This window comes from Galeopterus variegatus, unplaced genomic scaffold, assembly GCF_000696425.1.
Source record: "Galeopterus variegatus unplaced genomic scaffold, G_variegatus-3.0.2 Scaffold156, whole genome shotgun sequence".
Classification (NCBI taxonomy): Eukaryota; Metazoa; Chordata; class Mammalia; order Dermoptera; family Cynocephalidae; genus Galeopterus; species Galeopterus variegatus.
In genome coordinates this window covers 807,895-823,285 of record NW_007726267.1, presented here as the reverse complement: position 1 = coordinate 823,285, position 15,391 = coordinate 807,895, and the positions used below count along the sequence as shown (strand labels likewise).

Here is a 15,391-nt window from a genome sequence, read left to right as displayed (position 1 = left end):
TTTTTAAATAGATGACTGGTAAGGGGATCAACCCTTGACTTGGTGTTATCAGCACCATGCTCTCCCAAGTGAGCCAACTGGCCATCCCTATATAGGGATCTGAACCTGTGGCCTTGGTGTTATCAGCACCACTCTCTCCCAAGTGAGCCATGGGCTGGCCCTAAGATGAATAGAGTTTAAATTATCTCTTACTCAAGCGGGCTGGGTAGAGGGAAGAAAGTTTTTTGCGTGTCTGATGTGGTCTACATGAACTCTTGTTCTGAGATTCACGTGTCTGTAGCCAAGCAAAGTAAAAAATGTTTCCCTACGAAAGTCAAATCTCATTTTAACTAGGAAACAGGAAGTCTGATATAAAAAGGGAGGCAGGGTTCTTTCACTGGAAAGAAAATGCTAAAAAGTTACTGATGCTGTTAAGAGACACTACTTCCAGTTGAGAGATTAAAGGTCTAAAAAAATATTCACCTAGCATAAATGCATCTGTATTTTCAACCTCTTTTATATATGCAAAGTCTGTCTCTTACTTTACTTGCCAAACTAGGAATAGATTTTGACTTGCATCATACTTTTCATTTATAAACAACTTTCTTCTTTAGTTTGACTGTAGCATGTGTATTCCATATCACCTGAAGAAATGTTTGTTGATTTTCCTGTGGGCATTGCTCCTTGTATATATGACAAACCAAAAGGTATTCTGTAGTCTCTGGCACCTACTATTTCTCACCATCAACCTCCCAAGGGGACCATATACATGGTTTTTTTTTGGTTTTTTTTTTTCCTTTTTGTCTTTTTTTTGTGACCGGCCACGAATCGCAACCCTCAGTGTCGCGCCCGTACCGGACCGGGACCGGCTATAGGATCGCAACCCTCGGTGTTGCTCCCGCACCTCGCTCAGCCAGTGAGCGGCCCGTCTGTATGTGGGATCCGAACCCTCGGCGGGAGCGCCGCCGCGCTTCCCAAGCGGTGCACTGTAGCAGTGCGCCACCGGGCCGGCCCATATACATGTTTTTAAGAGAAGGAAATACTGTTAAATGTCTAAGTCAAAACTGAAATGGTAGCAAAAGGTATTAAATACAATTATGTTGAAAGGCCCAACACATGATATTCAATATGGGTTCATTTGCTCTAGGTAGGAACTTCACATTAATAATTTCTCAGTGGTGATTAAGAGAATGGGCTCTGGAACCAGATGGCCAGTGTCTAAAAAAAAAAAAAAAAAAAAAAGTCCTCCTTAACCACTTCCAAGCTTTGACCCTAGACAAGTGCTATGGATTGACTGAATTATGTCTGCAGAGTTCATATGTTAAAAGCTTAATTCTGACTGTGACTGCTGCAGGTGAGAAATCTTATTATGATAATTGAAAGGTATGGCCTTGAAGAGGTGATTAGAGTGTAGGACCATGCCATAGTGAATGGATTAATAATGGTGGTCAGGGACGTGGTTCTAAGGGCTTTAAAAGAAGAGCACATGAGAGGTTAATATCTCTCTGCTCTGCCATTTTCTGCCATATTAGGCCCTGGGTCGCTGTTGTCACCACCAAGACCCTTATCAGATGTGTTTCCTGGACTTTGGACTTCCTAGCCTCTGAAACAGTAAGGAATAAATTTTTTTTTTCTTATAAATTAACCAGTTTCAAGTATTTTATTATAAGCAACAGAAATGGACTATTACTCAGTTCTTTAAGCCACAGTTTTTTCAGATAAATGATATGAGGAAAATAGTACAATTTATAGTATCATTTTATGGGGTGGCTAATATTAAATAATAGATCGAAACATGATACCTGGCAGGCACATAGTGTTCAGTAAAGCATCTATTTAATTTTAAATAGGAAGACATAACCAATTCACTGAGAAGCTTGTAGGCCAGAGACATGCTCTTTGACAACTGATAGTTAAATGGCCTCATTACAGCAGCTTTCCATTCAAACTTCAAAAAAATGGGAGTTAGGAGCTGTGAATCAGTTTAACTTCTGAGCTCATTTCCTTTTTTATAAAATCGAGTTAGTATCTTTCTCATATTTTCATTTCATTCATTCATTGAGTGAGGATTAACTGGTATCATGTATGTGACGGTATTCTACAAAAATGTAAGGTTAATACTTGAAGTGAGTTGTACCGTAATAATGTGTATATTAACAGATGCCACATCTGGTATCTCTGCATTTGTATCTCAAGACACTGGGAAGGAAAGTTTATTACATACTTTTCCAATCACATACCCTAAGTGACTGAGGTTTAGCAATGGTTTCTAATTCATGTTGTATCTTCACTATTTATTGTATAGTGGGCATGTAGCAAATACTTGATGCACATCTGATAGATAAGGCAAATTTTGGTTTTTAATCGTAATGCTTTTTTCCTTAGTGATGGAGGTCTTTTGTGGAAAAAGACTATTTATAGGAAAGTTTGTTAGTTTGTTAGGTCATCCAGTTCATGGACATGACCTGAACACAATATGTCTTGGAGAATACATAGGTCATATAGAATAGCTGGCTTACTACTTTCTCCCCCTCTGCCTTTATCGTCTATATTGTGCAACATTATTGTGATATTAAATGATTTTTTTTTGAGAAAGAGTTGATTTTAAAATACAAGAAGGCTAAGAATTTTGACTAGATAACATTTGTTTACATAAAATGTAATCTTTCATGATAAAGACTGGTATATTTGGAGCAGCCTCAGAAGTGAGTTTTCCTTCACTTGGTAGCCACTTCATGATCTTAAACTTCCTGAAGTGGTAACTCTGCCTTCAGTAGAACAAGGAGAAAAATAAGTAGGAAAATTGGAACTGCACAATTTCTACAAAGTATATTGGAGTCACATATTGAAAAAGCAGATTTTTTTTTATTATGATGTTTCTCCATATTTGGCATTGCTGTAAATGGCTAACTAACATTTACTGCCAGTTCAGTACAAATGTGTGGTTTGGTAATACCAGAACAGCAAATTTAAATGAAAAATGAAAGTTAAACATTTCCACACAAGATTTTACAGTCTGACATTTCACTGTGTAGGTAGAAAGACATTTTTTTTTTTACTACAGATTATTATTCAGCATGAATAAAAAACTACAACTTTTATTTTTAAACAGGAGTCACTGGTTTTAATTTTTACACATTTTAAAATTACTGTGATTAAAAAATAATGAAAAAGCTTCTCAATAATGCCATACACAGTATAATATAGATTTTTCCCCATTATATAGCATTTGTTTAATATACAAAATAGAATATTGACACACTTGAATCTATACGTAGTTAAGCAAGTTATTTGAGGAGGGTATTTTCATACAGCCTTTCATCAGAAAATAAAATCCTTCTTCAAATATTTTCTAGAGAGAATCTAATCCTTTCCTGAAAACCTGGACACTAATCCCTGGTGGGCCAAGTTGATTGAAAAGTCTGGAAAATGATGAAACTTCCATTCAAAGGGGTTTAAAATGTCCTCTTTACATTTTTATTTTCCTTTCCATCACTGAAACCAGGCACATAAAAACACATTCATCTACAGCTACAGTTGTTGGGTGACCAACCAAGATTGAAATCTCACTGAAGGCTACCATGGTTCTTGAATTTCACCAGATCAAAATATATTAATATTGTTCATTCCATGTTGATGTAGTTTCAGGGTATTTAAAAGGGAACTAAAATGATAAGACTTCGATAAAATTGGAATTGCCCATCTCCCCCTACCCGCAAATTCTGAAGTGAAGCTGGCTTTCCTCTATGTACATGCCCAGAGCTTATCCTATGCTAATCATCATCAGGCTCTCTTCATAGACACTATTCTTGTTAGTTTTCCTCCTGGGCTGGCCAAGTTTTGTTTTTTTTTGTTTTTTTTTTTGGTTTTTTTTCTGCCCAAGAGAAGGCAAGTGCTCTTTTAGGTTCCCCTTCCATAGTTTTAGATGGTTGGGTATATATACCCTAAAAGTGTTATGCCCTTAGCTCCTGAGTTCTGCCTGTATAATAAGTATCCCAGAGCAATGCCTAAAAACACTGAGCAATGCCTAAAAACATCCACCATTAATTAAAAATGCTTTTCAGGATTCGTTGTGAGTCACCTACACATCTCACCAACTCTCACTGAAATTACTACAAACTTCAGTATTTGGGATTGCAAGATAACCACATATGTAGAAAATGAAGCTACTTTCAGACAGCACCATATCTTTTTTATCCATAATTATACTCAAACAAACATAATTAAGATAACTTTCTTTTTCCCCCACATATTCTAAAAGGGCACAGCTTCCTTTTACCCTTAATGAAAAGCCTCCTATAGTTTTTTTTTTTTTTTTAAATGAATGTCATTTGGCTTCCTATTGACAACAAAGGGCACATATTTTTCACTGACTATTTTTTGAGAGCCAAAGTTGTTGGGACTGAAATAAGATCAATGTGTGATGTGCTTTCTGGTTTTAACCATATAACATTCTATAAAGTAACAATAATCTATTTTTCAGAAGCTCTTTTTGAAACTTAACACTGTCATTGATAATAATATCCAAGCAATATTTCTTAGGCACAATAAATTTCACATCTAGCTGGGTTACAAACCATCTTAAAATACTGGGAGATCAATTTAAACCATTATAACAGGAACGTTCCCTTTTAGAGAGCATGGAAAAAAGCGAATGATTACGGTGTTTATTAAATGATTTCTCCAAAATACTGAAAATAACAAATAACATTCAAAAAGCAGCCAAAGAAAACATAAACATGTTCTCATTTTATTTAGAAATGAACTATTGTTGTAGGACAGAAAGGAATTAGTGTATTATTGGCAACCTATGAGATTCTGCACTATTTACATATTGCTGGTACCTCTATGCATATTATTGCCAAACTTCTAATGCCTCTGTTTTTATTAAACTGTTGAGAAGCTGTATGTGAAAGTAACCCCGCTATTAGATGGTGCCTGTAAGTATTTAAGCACCACCTTTCTGTCTCCTGCTTACACACTTTAGCGCAGTGGGAGATTTAGTAAACTGAACCTGCTCTGACAGACTCACTGTTGGAATGAGAAGAGTGGTCAGAATGGGAAGCAGAGGATTACTTCCTCCGTGATCTGATCAGGTCAGAGCCTCAGCAACCTTCACTGCACACAGGGCCAGTCTCTATCTCTTTCTTTCCCTAGAGCAAACCTGTTTGGTTTCTGAGACCACTGCTGCCTGTATGAATGCTTGCACACGCTATAAATCATATAGGCTATCCATCAACATTTCTTTGACCCCTACAAAAAATATATAACATGTCATGATAAAACATTCTCATCTAAAAATCATTCTTATTTTATACTATACAAGCTATTTTACAATCATTTTAATAAGTTGCATGTAAAGCTGCAGTAGCCCTTCCCTTCCCAGATTAGTGAATACCAATATGATATATATCTGAAACTATAACTAAATATAAAAATATATTAGAAGTTTCATATGTTTAATATTATATTTTCAGTTTTCTATTACACAAATAATTTGGCCACCTTGAATACAAATCAAATTTCTTGTGGCTTAGTAAATATGTTAAGTTTTGAGTTTACAGAAAGCTGGTAAGGTGCACACAGAAAGGGCTACTATAGCTTCTATTTTGTTTAAAATGATAATTCTCAACAGTGAATAAATTCACAAGACTTATGTTAAACTGTATGGCACACATAGGGATGTGTAGTTTTACAAACATGGATGTCTGACATACAGTTCTAAATCATAAAAATCAGTAGCTGAGCTTTCCTGTACCACCAGGAAAGATAGACCAATTAGTGACAGATGGGAATGTGAAAATGGGTGTCTAGCCACTTCTGCCATATTAGACATTGAATTTTGGGTAAAATTTAGTGAGAGGAATTACTTGATCTGATTAAAAATCTCTCAGCTGTGTTACAGCTGGTTATCGGGAATCATAACTTTTAAGAAGTTATACAAACTACTACAAAAGGTCCCGAAAGACATTTACTTTACCAACTTTCTTGCCATCTAACCATTGCAGAGATAGGGCATTAGATACAAACAGGGCCTCTTGGTAGTTATTATTTTTTAAATTAATCTTTTGCAACCATCATCCACAGTTTACCCAGCAGGTCACTAGACTAGGTGCTCTGTACCAGTTAGGACGGTTAATTTGCACAACCTATATAATTCTCCACTGAAGCAGATATATACAAAATATGAGCTTTTTTGACAAGAATACTGGAGATTTGAGTCAATTTTTGTGGTCTTCTGATAGCAAAGTGCCATCAGGTTAGAAGCACCAACCCATTTTCACACAGAAGATTAATGTTTAGAGTTTATTTAGGAAAGCTATGAACTAGCTGCCCATCTTAAACAGCTGTACAATAACTTGAATACAAAAATTATGTAAGAAAAAATGAGTAAGCGTAGTTTGCTGAATATAAAGGAAATTGTTAAAACCAGACAGTAATAGCTATAAAAGGCACAACTTCCCTTTTCTGATATACACTTGTAAACTTTTTTCAGATTTCCATGCATAAATCTAAAATGTTATCCTAACTATACAGGGGAAAATACACCAAAAAAAAAAAAAAAATCCAGAAAATTTTATCCAGCCAACTATGAAAAGTATGAGCAGAAAGTTCATCAAGCAGATTTTGGGCACTGGTGGTTTAGGTGCCATCCTTCTCTAACAGTGGAGATTACCCCCACATTATTGTTTCTAATTTCCGATATATATCAATTAATGAACTTCACTATCTACTTTCCCATCACTGAAAAAGTGATGACTCAACGCTTCTGCTGCCAAATCTTGGCCCTCTATAAACCACATGTAGTGCATATTTAAAACAAAACAATAAAACAGACAAAAACAAAAAAGAAAAATAAAAGAACAAAACCTCTACAGGACAAATTGATAGTTTGCACAATAAAAGCAATAAATTCAACTTTCTTTAAGGCAATCTTTCTCATTAAGGCAGTCACTTTTGATGAAATAGAAGTTTTTTGATATTTCCATTTGAATATTTTGGCATCTGATTGGTAATGATTTCGGCTAACATCTCTGGAAATTCAATACTCATGGTCTTATCCAAAAATGTCTGGAAGCAATACTTAAGGAGATTTTCAACCACCTGCAAGAGAAGATATAGTAATGATTAGGTTTCAAAACTGAGCAGTAGGAACATCTCGTGTCTGCTGGCCTCTATTTTTTTTTTTTTAAATATCTTACCTAGAATACACCAGTCTCCACTGGAATTCTCCAGGTGAAAAATTTAGTTAAGTAAAAAAAACCACTTAAGTACAAAAGACATTTTAAATTCCTTAAATTGTATGTAGAATTATATGGAATTAAGTGTTTCATGATGAACTGTAGTACCATAAAATATGAAGGGCATATTAATTCTAATTCAATAGATTAATTATACAAAAAGAGGGAATTCTACCTTTTTAAAAATAGTGTGATTAAATTCTGTAATAATGTGGTAATTTTATGTGCACTTGACTAGATGAAATGTTTCATAATTGGCCTTAGAAAAAATGTGTGCAAAACAAATTCACAAATTAAACCATCACCAAAATCCATGAAATGGGGGGAATAAAAACTATTGGTGTATAATTATATACACTAATCAAAACATACTTTATGTCCCTGAAAATTCATCTTATAATTGGCTTTATGTTTGATACTTACATCATGCATGGAGTCCAAGAATTTTGTCAGGTGATAAAACCGTTGCCAGTTCTGACTGGAGTTTCCTTCCCTCTTGACAATTGCTCTTCCTAGCTCTTTGATGTAGGTCATTCTAATTTCATCAAATAGCTCTTGGCTTTTCAAACCTTCCTTAGGAACTAGAAAGGTTAAGATGGAGTCAATTGTAGAATTTTCTTACTAGAACTTTTCATAATGCACGTAGGGCATTTAATAGCACACTGCATGGCTTATATTATCTATGTATTCTTTATGCATTCTAAAATATAAGCATTTTGAAAGGATTATGAAACTACAGCCGAGAGAGAATATGGGATAATACAGAATTGGAGGACTTAACCTTGGGTATATCACTTGGTTTCTCATCTATAAAATGGAACTGGTGATGACATCTTCCTCTCTAGGTCACAAAGCTATTTTGAAGTGCAGATGAAATAATATAGTGATTATTTAGTTAACTTTGGCTGTCATTCTGCACTTGAATTTAATTCTAGTTTCGAGATAGAAGGCTTCAACAAGAGTGTTTACCAGTTATATCTTACAATATCTGTGATAAACAGTTAATTAGAACTTTGAAATCAGCATGCAATATTTTTTAATGTGTTAACATACTGAGTTGATATGATTCTAATATAAAAAGAAATGTAGTTTTTATGTAGTCAAGATATGAGAATAGCTCATGGATTCTGGATTGTAAAATTGGCATAAAATCATTTTTGTGTATATTACTCTTCAAGAATTGATACTAGGAAGGAGAACAGTGAACAGAGGGTTAATCATGGTTTCACTTAATCTTGCAGAGATTATGTCTTTTGTAGGGTGCTACATTTTTCAAAGTGTGCTCCTAGGAATACGGGTTCTGTGTCAACAATGGTTAGAGGGAAAAAGGATTTGGTGGTCAAAATTTAAGAAAAGCTACATGTTTAATACAAAGTTATGCAGACTTTTTTTTAAAAAAAAAAGATGACCGGGGCCTGCCCGGTGGCGCACTGGATAGTGCGCCGCTTGGGAAGCGCGGCGGCGCTCCCGCCCGAGGGTTCGGATCCCACATACAGACCGGTTCCCGCTCACTGGCTGAGCGAGGCGCGGGGGCAACGCCGAGGGTTGCGATTCCGTTGCCGGTCCCCGGTCCAGTACGGGGGCGACACTGAGGGTTGCGATCCGTTGCCGGACACGGAAAAAGACAAAAGACAAAAAAAAAAAAAAAAAAAAGATGACCGGTAAGGGGATCTTAACCCTTGACTTGGTGTTGTCAGCACCATGCTCACCCAGTGAGCTAACCGGCCATTCACATATGGGATCCGAACCCGTAGCCTTGGTGTTATCAGCACCACAGTCTCCCGAGTGAGCCACAGGCCGGCCCAGACTTCTTAATTCAGGAATTCTCAGAGATATTATTATGCCCTCTCCAGGGAGGGGAGTACATTGTTTCCCAAATTTATCTTCACTGCTATTGACATTTTAGAAAATGCTTGTATAGAGGAAAAGCAGTGGATTTAGGAGTGAGAATTCTCTATTTATTTCTTACTTGCCATGTGGACTTGCGTATAACCTTCCCGAACCTCTGTTTCCTGCTGTCTTTCTCACTGGATTGTGATTAGAATTAGACCAATGAATATGTATGAAGATGTTTTCATTCCATAAAGCATTACTTGGCACTTCTAAGATGTCAGTATTAATGCAGAAATGAAGATCATTTAGTCAGGAGTGGTAAGAGCATACCATGTTAAAAATGGGTTGACTTGATATATTACTGTATTACAGATAATCTAATTATTACAAAATTTTAAAATAGTGATTGCTTATTTATACATCTTTTTTTCCTGCTGGTTAGTCCTAATTCTAAAAATAATTATGGGTGAGGCACTATTCAATAGCTATATTTAAAAGATCTCATCCATCTCAAATGTCTGGGTTAATGACTCCCACCCCCCCAATTTTTTAATGTTAAAATCACTAGCATTACATCCACTTCAGGCCTTTGGGAGTAAGTACAGTCTGTTTTTCCCCTCCTGCTATGAAAACTGGACAACTAGTTTCAGAGACTAGACAACAAGCAGTGCATGATTATGATCCTTGGGAAAAGGGAAACAAATCAGGTGGTTCAGGAACAAGAAGTCTTAATTCTAGGCTTTTTTTTGACCTGGTAGCAATTGTCACACTGCATTGTAAGGAAAATGGAACCCAGAGTCCAGCAATCTTGCTGGGTTGAGGAGAAAGAGATTGAAGTTTGGAGAGGCCAAAGCAACTAGAATTTGTGGGTTAGAGAAATGGAAGAGGAGGAGGTATACAAAGAAAGGGTTCCATAAATCCTCTTTGAGTCTTTGGCTGAATACAGATTTGTGCATACTTGAGGTGAAATCCCATGAGGCCACCCAAGAACAACTTCTGATGAAAGAAAAATAATTCACAGAGCTCATCCAGAGCTCGGAATCATTTTCTTTCCTTGTGGTCAGAGTGGAGAGATCTCATTAAATAAACAGGGCATTCAGTAGAGACCTACGCAGGGTCACATCTTAAAAGTAAGGCTAACTTAGTCCTAGAAAAAAGGCTCCTCTAGACCAGTGGTTCTCAAATGGGAGGGAGGAATTTTGCCCCTAAGGGGACATTTGGTGATGTCTGTAGATCTATTTGGTTTTCATTGTCTTTAGTAAGAAGACATAATATTAAATGACATGTTTGCATCATCGAATAATAGCTTAAGAATACATGAAGCTGAAACTAAAAAGAGAAACAGACAAATCCACAATTACAGTTGGAGTTATGAACACCTTTCTCTTAGTAATTGATAAAACAATTAGATAAGTAAGAATATACAAGATTTAAGTAACACTATCAAGTAATTTGACTTAATTGACATTTATAAAATACTGTACCCAAGAATACATTCTTTTCAAGTATACATGGAACATTTATCAAAACAGGTCATAATCTAGGACACAATACAAGTCTGAATAAATTTAGGAGGATTAAATCAAAGAATGTTCTCTGACAAAAATGAATTTAAAATAAAAGTCAATACAAATATATCTGGAAAAATCCCAGAATGTTTGGGATTTAACAACATACTTTTAAGCAATCCATGGATCAAAGAAGACATCATGAGAAAATTTAAAATCTTTTGTACTGAATGAAAACACAAACTATCAAAATGTGTGGGATGCTACGAAAATGGTGTATAGAGGGCAATTTATAGCATTAAAAGCTTGTGTTACGAAAGTTTCAATTATCTAAGTCTCCACCTTAAACTATAGATGGTCCCAGACTTACGATGGTTCTGCTTAAAATTTTTTGACTTTACGATGGTGCAAAAGTGATGTACATTCCAGTAGAAACCATACTTTGAGTCCCCATACGACCATTCTGTTTTTAACTTTCAGTACAGTATTCAATAAATTACATGATATCCAACACTTTATTATAAAATAGGCTTTATGTTAGATGATTTTGCCCAACTGCAGGCTAATGTAAGTATCCTGAGTATGTTTAGGTAGGCTAGGCTAAGCTTTGATGTTCAACAGGTTTGGTGTATTAAATGCATTTTCAGTTTATAACATTTTTAAGTTATTAAAGGGTTTATCAGGATGTAACCCCATCATTGCAAGTCAGGGAGCACATGTAGTATAGGAACAGCAAATTAAACACAAGAAAAATGGTAAGAGGGAAAGGATAAAGAGTAAAAATCAATAACTAACAACATGAATATACAACAAAGTCAATACAAAGCTGGTTCTATGAAAACATCAGTAAAACTGAAAAACCTTTGATAAAGAAAAAATGCAAGAATTTACCAAGTACCAATGTCAGGAATGAAAGGGGAAAGCACTTGAGATACCAGAGCCATTAGAAGGATATTAAGGGAATATTATGAATAACTTTACTCAAATATATTCAATTTTTTTCCTTGAAAGATGTAACCAATAAATCTCACTCAAAGATAATTAAATATCTAGTAAAAATTTGATGAACTTATTGTTGAAAATCTTACCAAAAAAAAAAAAGCTCCAAAATCAAGATGACTTCACTGATACCAGACACATAAGGAAAAAATACAAAATTATCACAAAACCATAACAACATATTATAACAAAGCTATAAACTATATTCCTCATGGATTTAGCTGTGAATATAGCTCGCAAAATTTTAGCACATTGAATTCAGCTGTATATAAAAAGGATAGTAATCTCATGACCAAGTAGGATTTATCACAGGAATGCAAAGCTGGTCAAACATTTGAAAATCAAAAAACTGTATTTCACTATCTTAGGAGAGTAAAAATGAAAAACTGTATGATCATTTTGATGCATAGGACAAAAAAGCATATGCCAAAATAAACATTCTTGTTTTTGCTATTATGAATAATGCCACTATGAACATGATTAGAGAAATGCATGTTAAGTTAAAAGATATAACTACACTCTCTAAAATGGCAATAATAAAGACAATACCAAGTGCTGGCAAGAATGTAGAGAAAGTGGAACTCATACATTCCAGTGGAAATCTAGAATAACTAGACAGAAAATCAGCAAGTATACAGAAAACTTGAACAACTCTTTTTTTTTTTTTCTTTTTTTGTCTTTTTTACTGACCGGTAACGGGATCGCAACCCTCGGTGTCACGCCCGTACTGGGGACCAGCAACGGGCTCGCAACCCTCGGTGTTGGGCCTGCACTGCGCTCAGCCAGTGAGCGGGAACTGGTCTCATCAGCTCTTATAAATCAACTTGACCTAACCGACATTTGTAAAACTCTACTCAACAACAGCAGAATAAAAGTATTTTTCAAGTGCTCATGGAACACGCAGGATAGACTATATACAAGGGCCCATAAAAAAGGTCTCAGAAAACTTAAACTTGAGTTATAATCATTCAATGTAGTCTCTCACTTCAATGGAATTAAATTAGAAATGAGCAACAGGAAGAAATGTGGTAAATCCCCCAATATTTAGAAATTAAACACACTTGTAATGGCTAATGGGTCAAAGAAAAAAATCAGAAAGGAAGTTAGAAAAATGTATGGAACTGAATGAAAATGAAAATATATCAAAGTTTATAGCCTGAAGTTAAAGTAGTACAGGTTGAACATCCCTAATCCAAGAATGCAAAATCTGAACTGCTCCAGTGAGCATTTCCTTTTACCTTCATGTTGGAGCTCAAAAAATTTCGGATTTTGGAACATTTCAGATTTTTGATTTTCAGATTAGGGATGCTCAACTGATATGTATTCTTCAAATGTTCTAAAATCTGAAAAAATCCTACAAAACCTGAAACACTTTTGGTTCCAAGCATTTTGGAAAAGGGATACTTAACCTGTATGGAGGAAAATTTATAGCTTTAAACATGAATATAAGAAAAGAAGGAAAATCTCTGATAATGGAAGCTTCCACCTTAAACTAGGAAAAGAGGAAAAAATTAAACTAAAAGCAAACAGAAGCAAAGTAATAATAACCAGAGTGGAAACGAATGAGATAGAAAACAGAAGAATAGAGAAAATCAAATGAAACAAAAAAATTGGTTCTTCAAAAAGATCAACAAAACTGATAAATGTTTAACTAGACCGACTAAGAAAAAAAGAGAGAAGACACAAATGATCACAGTCAAGAATGAAAGAGGGGACACCACTATGGATCCTACAAAATTAAAAGGCTTTTATTATGAGTAACTTTATGCCTAAGTTGGACAATTCAGACAAAATGGAAAAATTCATAGAAAGGCACAAATTACAAAGCTAAATCAAGGAAAAATTGAATTACAGTATGCACCTATAACAAGTAAGGAAATGTAGTTAGTATTTTAAAATCTTCCCATGAAGAGATCAGACCCAGATGGCTTCACTGGTGGAATCTATCAAATATTTAAAGAATAAATCTGATCAATACTATACAAACTCTTTAAGAAAATAGAGAAGAGAATACTTCCCAACATATACTAAGAGGACAGTTTTACCCTGATAATAAAGCCAGAAGAAGATAGCACAAGAAAAATCCTTCATAAACAGACATACAAAAATGATTAATAAAATATTAGCTAAACAAATCCAAAATATATTTTTTAAAAAAGATTATACACCACAATCTAGTCAGCATACTATGTATGGCTCACAAGTCATTTTAAGCCAGCTGCTTGATTTTGTAAATAAAACTGTATTGGAACACAGGTATTTATAATTGTACATATATTCATTTAAATACGGTACATAGCTGCTTTCTTGTTACAACAGCAGAAGTGAGGAGTTGTAACACGGCTCACAAAGCCTGAAATACTTACCTTCTGTCCCTTTACTGAAGAATATTTGTGGAACCCTGCTCTGTAGTATAGTTATTTTTTGAATAGAAGATTTGCTGGTCTCTCCACTTCTCCATAGCTGGAAGTCCCACCCCCTCTCAACAAATGGAAATTGAAAATTAAAAAATTCCATTTAATTAGTATCAAAAAGCATAAAATACTTAGGGATAAAGAGGCCTGTATACTGAAAATTATAAAGAAAACCTAAATACATGAAAAGATATATCATGTTCATGGATCAGAAGACTCAAAATTATGATGTTAATCATTTTCAAACAGATCTATAGATTCAATGCTATCCTAATAAAAATTCCAACAGACTTTTTTTGTAGAAATTGTAAAGCTGATTATAAAATATACGTGGAAATGCAAATAAAGTAGAATATCTAAGATAACACTTTGGAAAAGAATAACAGAATTGGGGAATTCATATTGCCTGATTTCAAGACTTACTGTAATGTTCTTGTAAGATACCATGTTATTAGCATAAATATAGACATGTAGATCACTGGAAAAGAATAGAGAGTCTGGAAGTAGATGCATACATAAACAAACAATTGGTTTTCTACAAAATTATTGAAAGTAATTCAATAGGGAAAAGACAGTCCAGTTCTAAACAATTGGATTTGGAAAATAAATGAAGCTTATCCCTGACCTTGCAACATATATAAAAATTAACTTGAAATGGATCATATACTTAACCATATGAGCGGAAACTACAAAATATATAGCAGAAAACACATAGTAGAAAATCTTTTTAACATTGGTTTAAGCAAAAAGTTCTTAGTACACAAAGACATGAACCATAGAATAAAAAATGGACGAATTGGCCTTTATCAAAACTATCAACTTTTGCTCTTTGAATGACCCTTTTAAGAAAATGTATATGCAATCCATAGACTGAAAGAAAACATTTACAAAACATGTATTTGATAAAGGGCTTATATCCAGAGACTGTAAAGAATTCTTATAACTCAACAGTAATGTAAGCAATTCAATAAAAAATGGGCAAAAGATTCAAAGAGGCACATGACCAAAGAAGAAATACAGATGGCCCATAAGTCCATGAAAAGATGCTTAACATCTTTAACCATTAGAACAGCTATAATGAGGGCCGGCCCAGTGGCGCACTGCTATAGTGCGCCACTTGGGAAGTGCGGCAGCGCTCCCGCCGAGGGTTCGGATCCCACATACAGACTAGTTCCCGCTCACTGGCTGACCGAGGCGCGGGAGCTACACCGAGGGTTGCGATCCCGTTGCCGGTCCTAGTCCGGTACGGGGGGCGACACTGAGGGTTGCGATCCGTTGCCGGACACGGAAAAAGACAAAAAGGAAAAAGGAAAAAAAAAAAAAAAAAAAAAAAGAACAGCTATAATGAAAGAGACTGACAGTACCAATGTTGAGGAGGATACGGAGCAACTCCTAAGTCTCGTACATTTCTGGTGAG

At 35.1% G+C, this 15,391-nt stretch overlaps 1 protein-coding gene across 1 annotated transcript in view; it reads right to left on the bottom strand.

The window, feature by feature from the left end:
* Window positions 1-2,824: 2,824 nt before the first annotated feature.
* The window catches only part of NR3C1 (nuclear receptor subfamily 3, group C, member 1 (glucocorticoid receptor)), a 114,406-nt gene continuing 101,839 nt past the window's right edge, over window positions 2,825-15,391 (bottom strand). The window contains exons 8-9 of the mRNA XM_008593132.1: window positions 7,644-7,801; window positions 2,825-7,083 (exon numbers count right to left, since the gene is read on the bottom strand). Of these exons, the coding sequence (XP_008591354.1) occupies window positions 6,931-7,083; window positions 7,644-7,801 (311 nt within the window). The 3' untranslated portion in view covers window positions 2,825-6,930. The remainder of the gene's footprint in view (window positions 7,084-7,643; window positions 7,802-15,391) is intronic.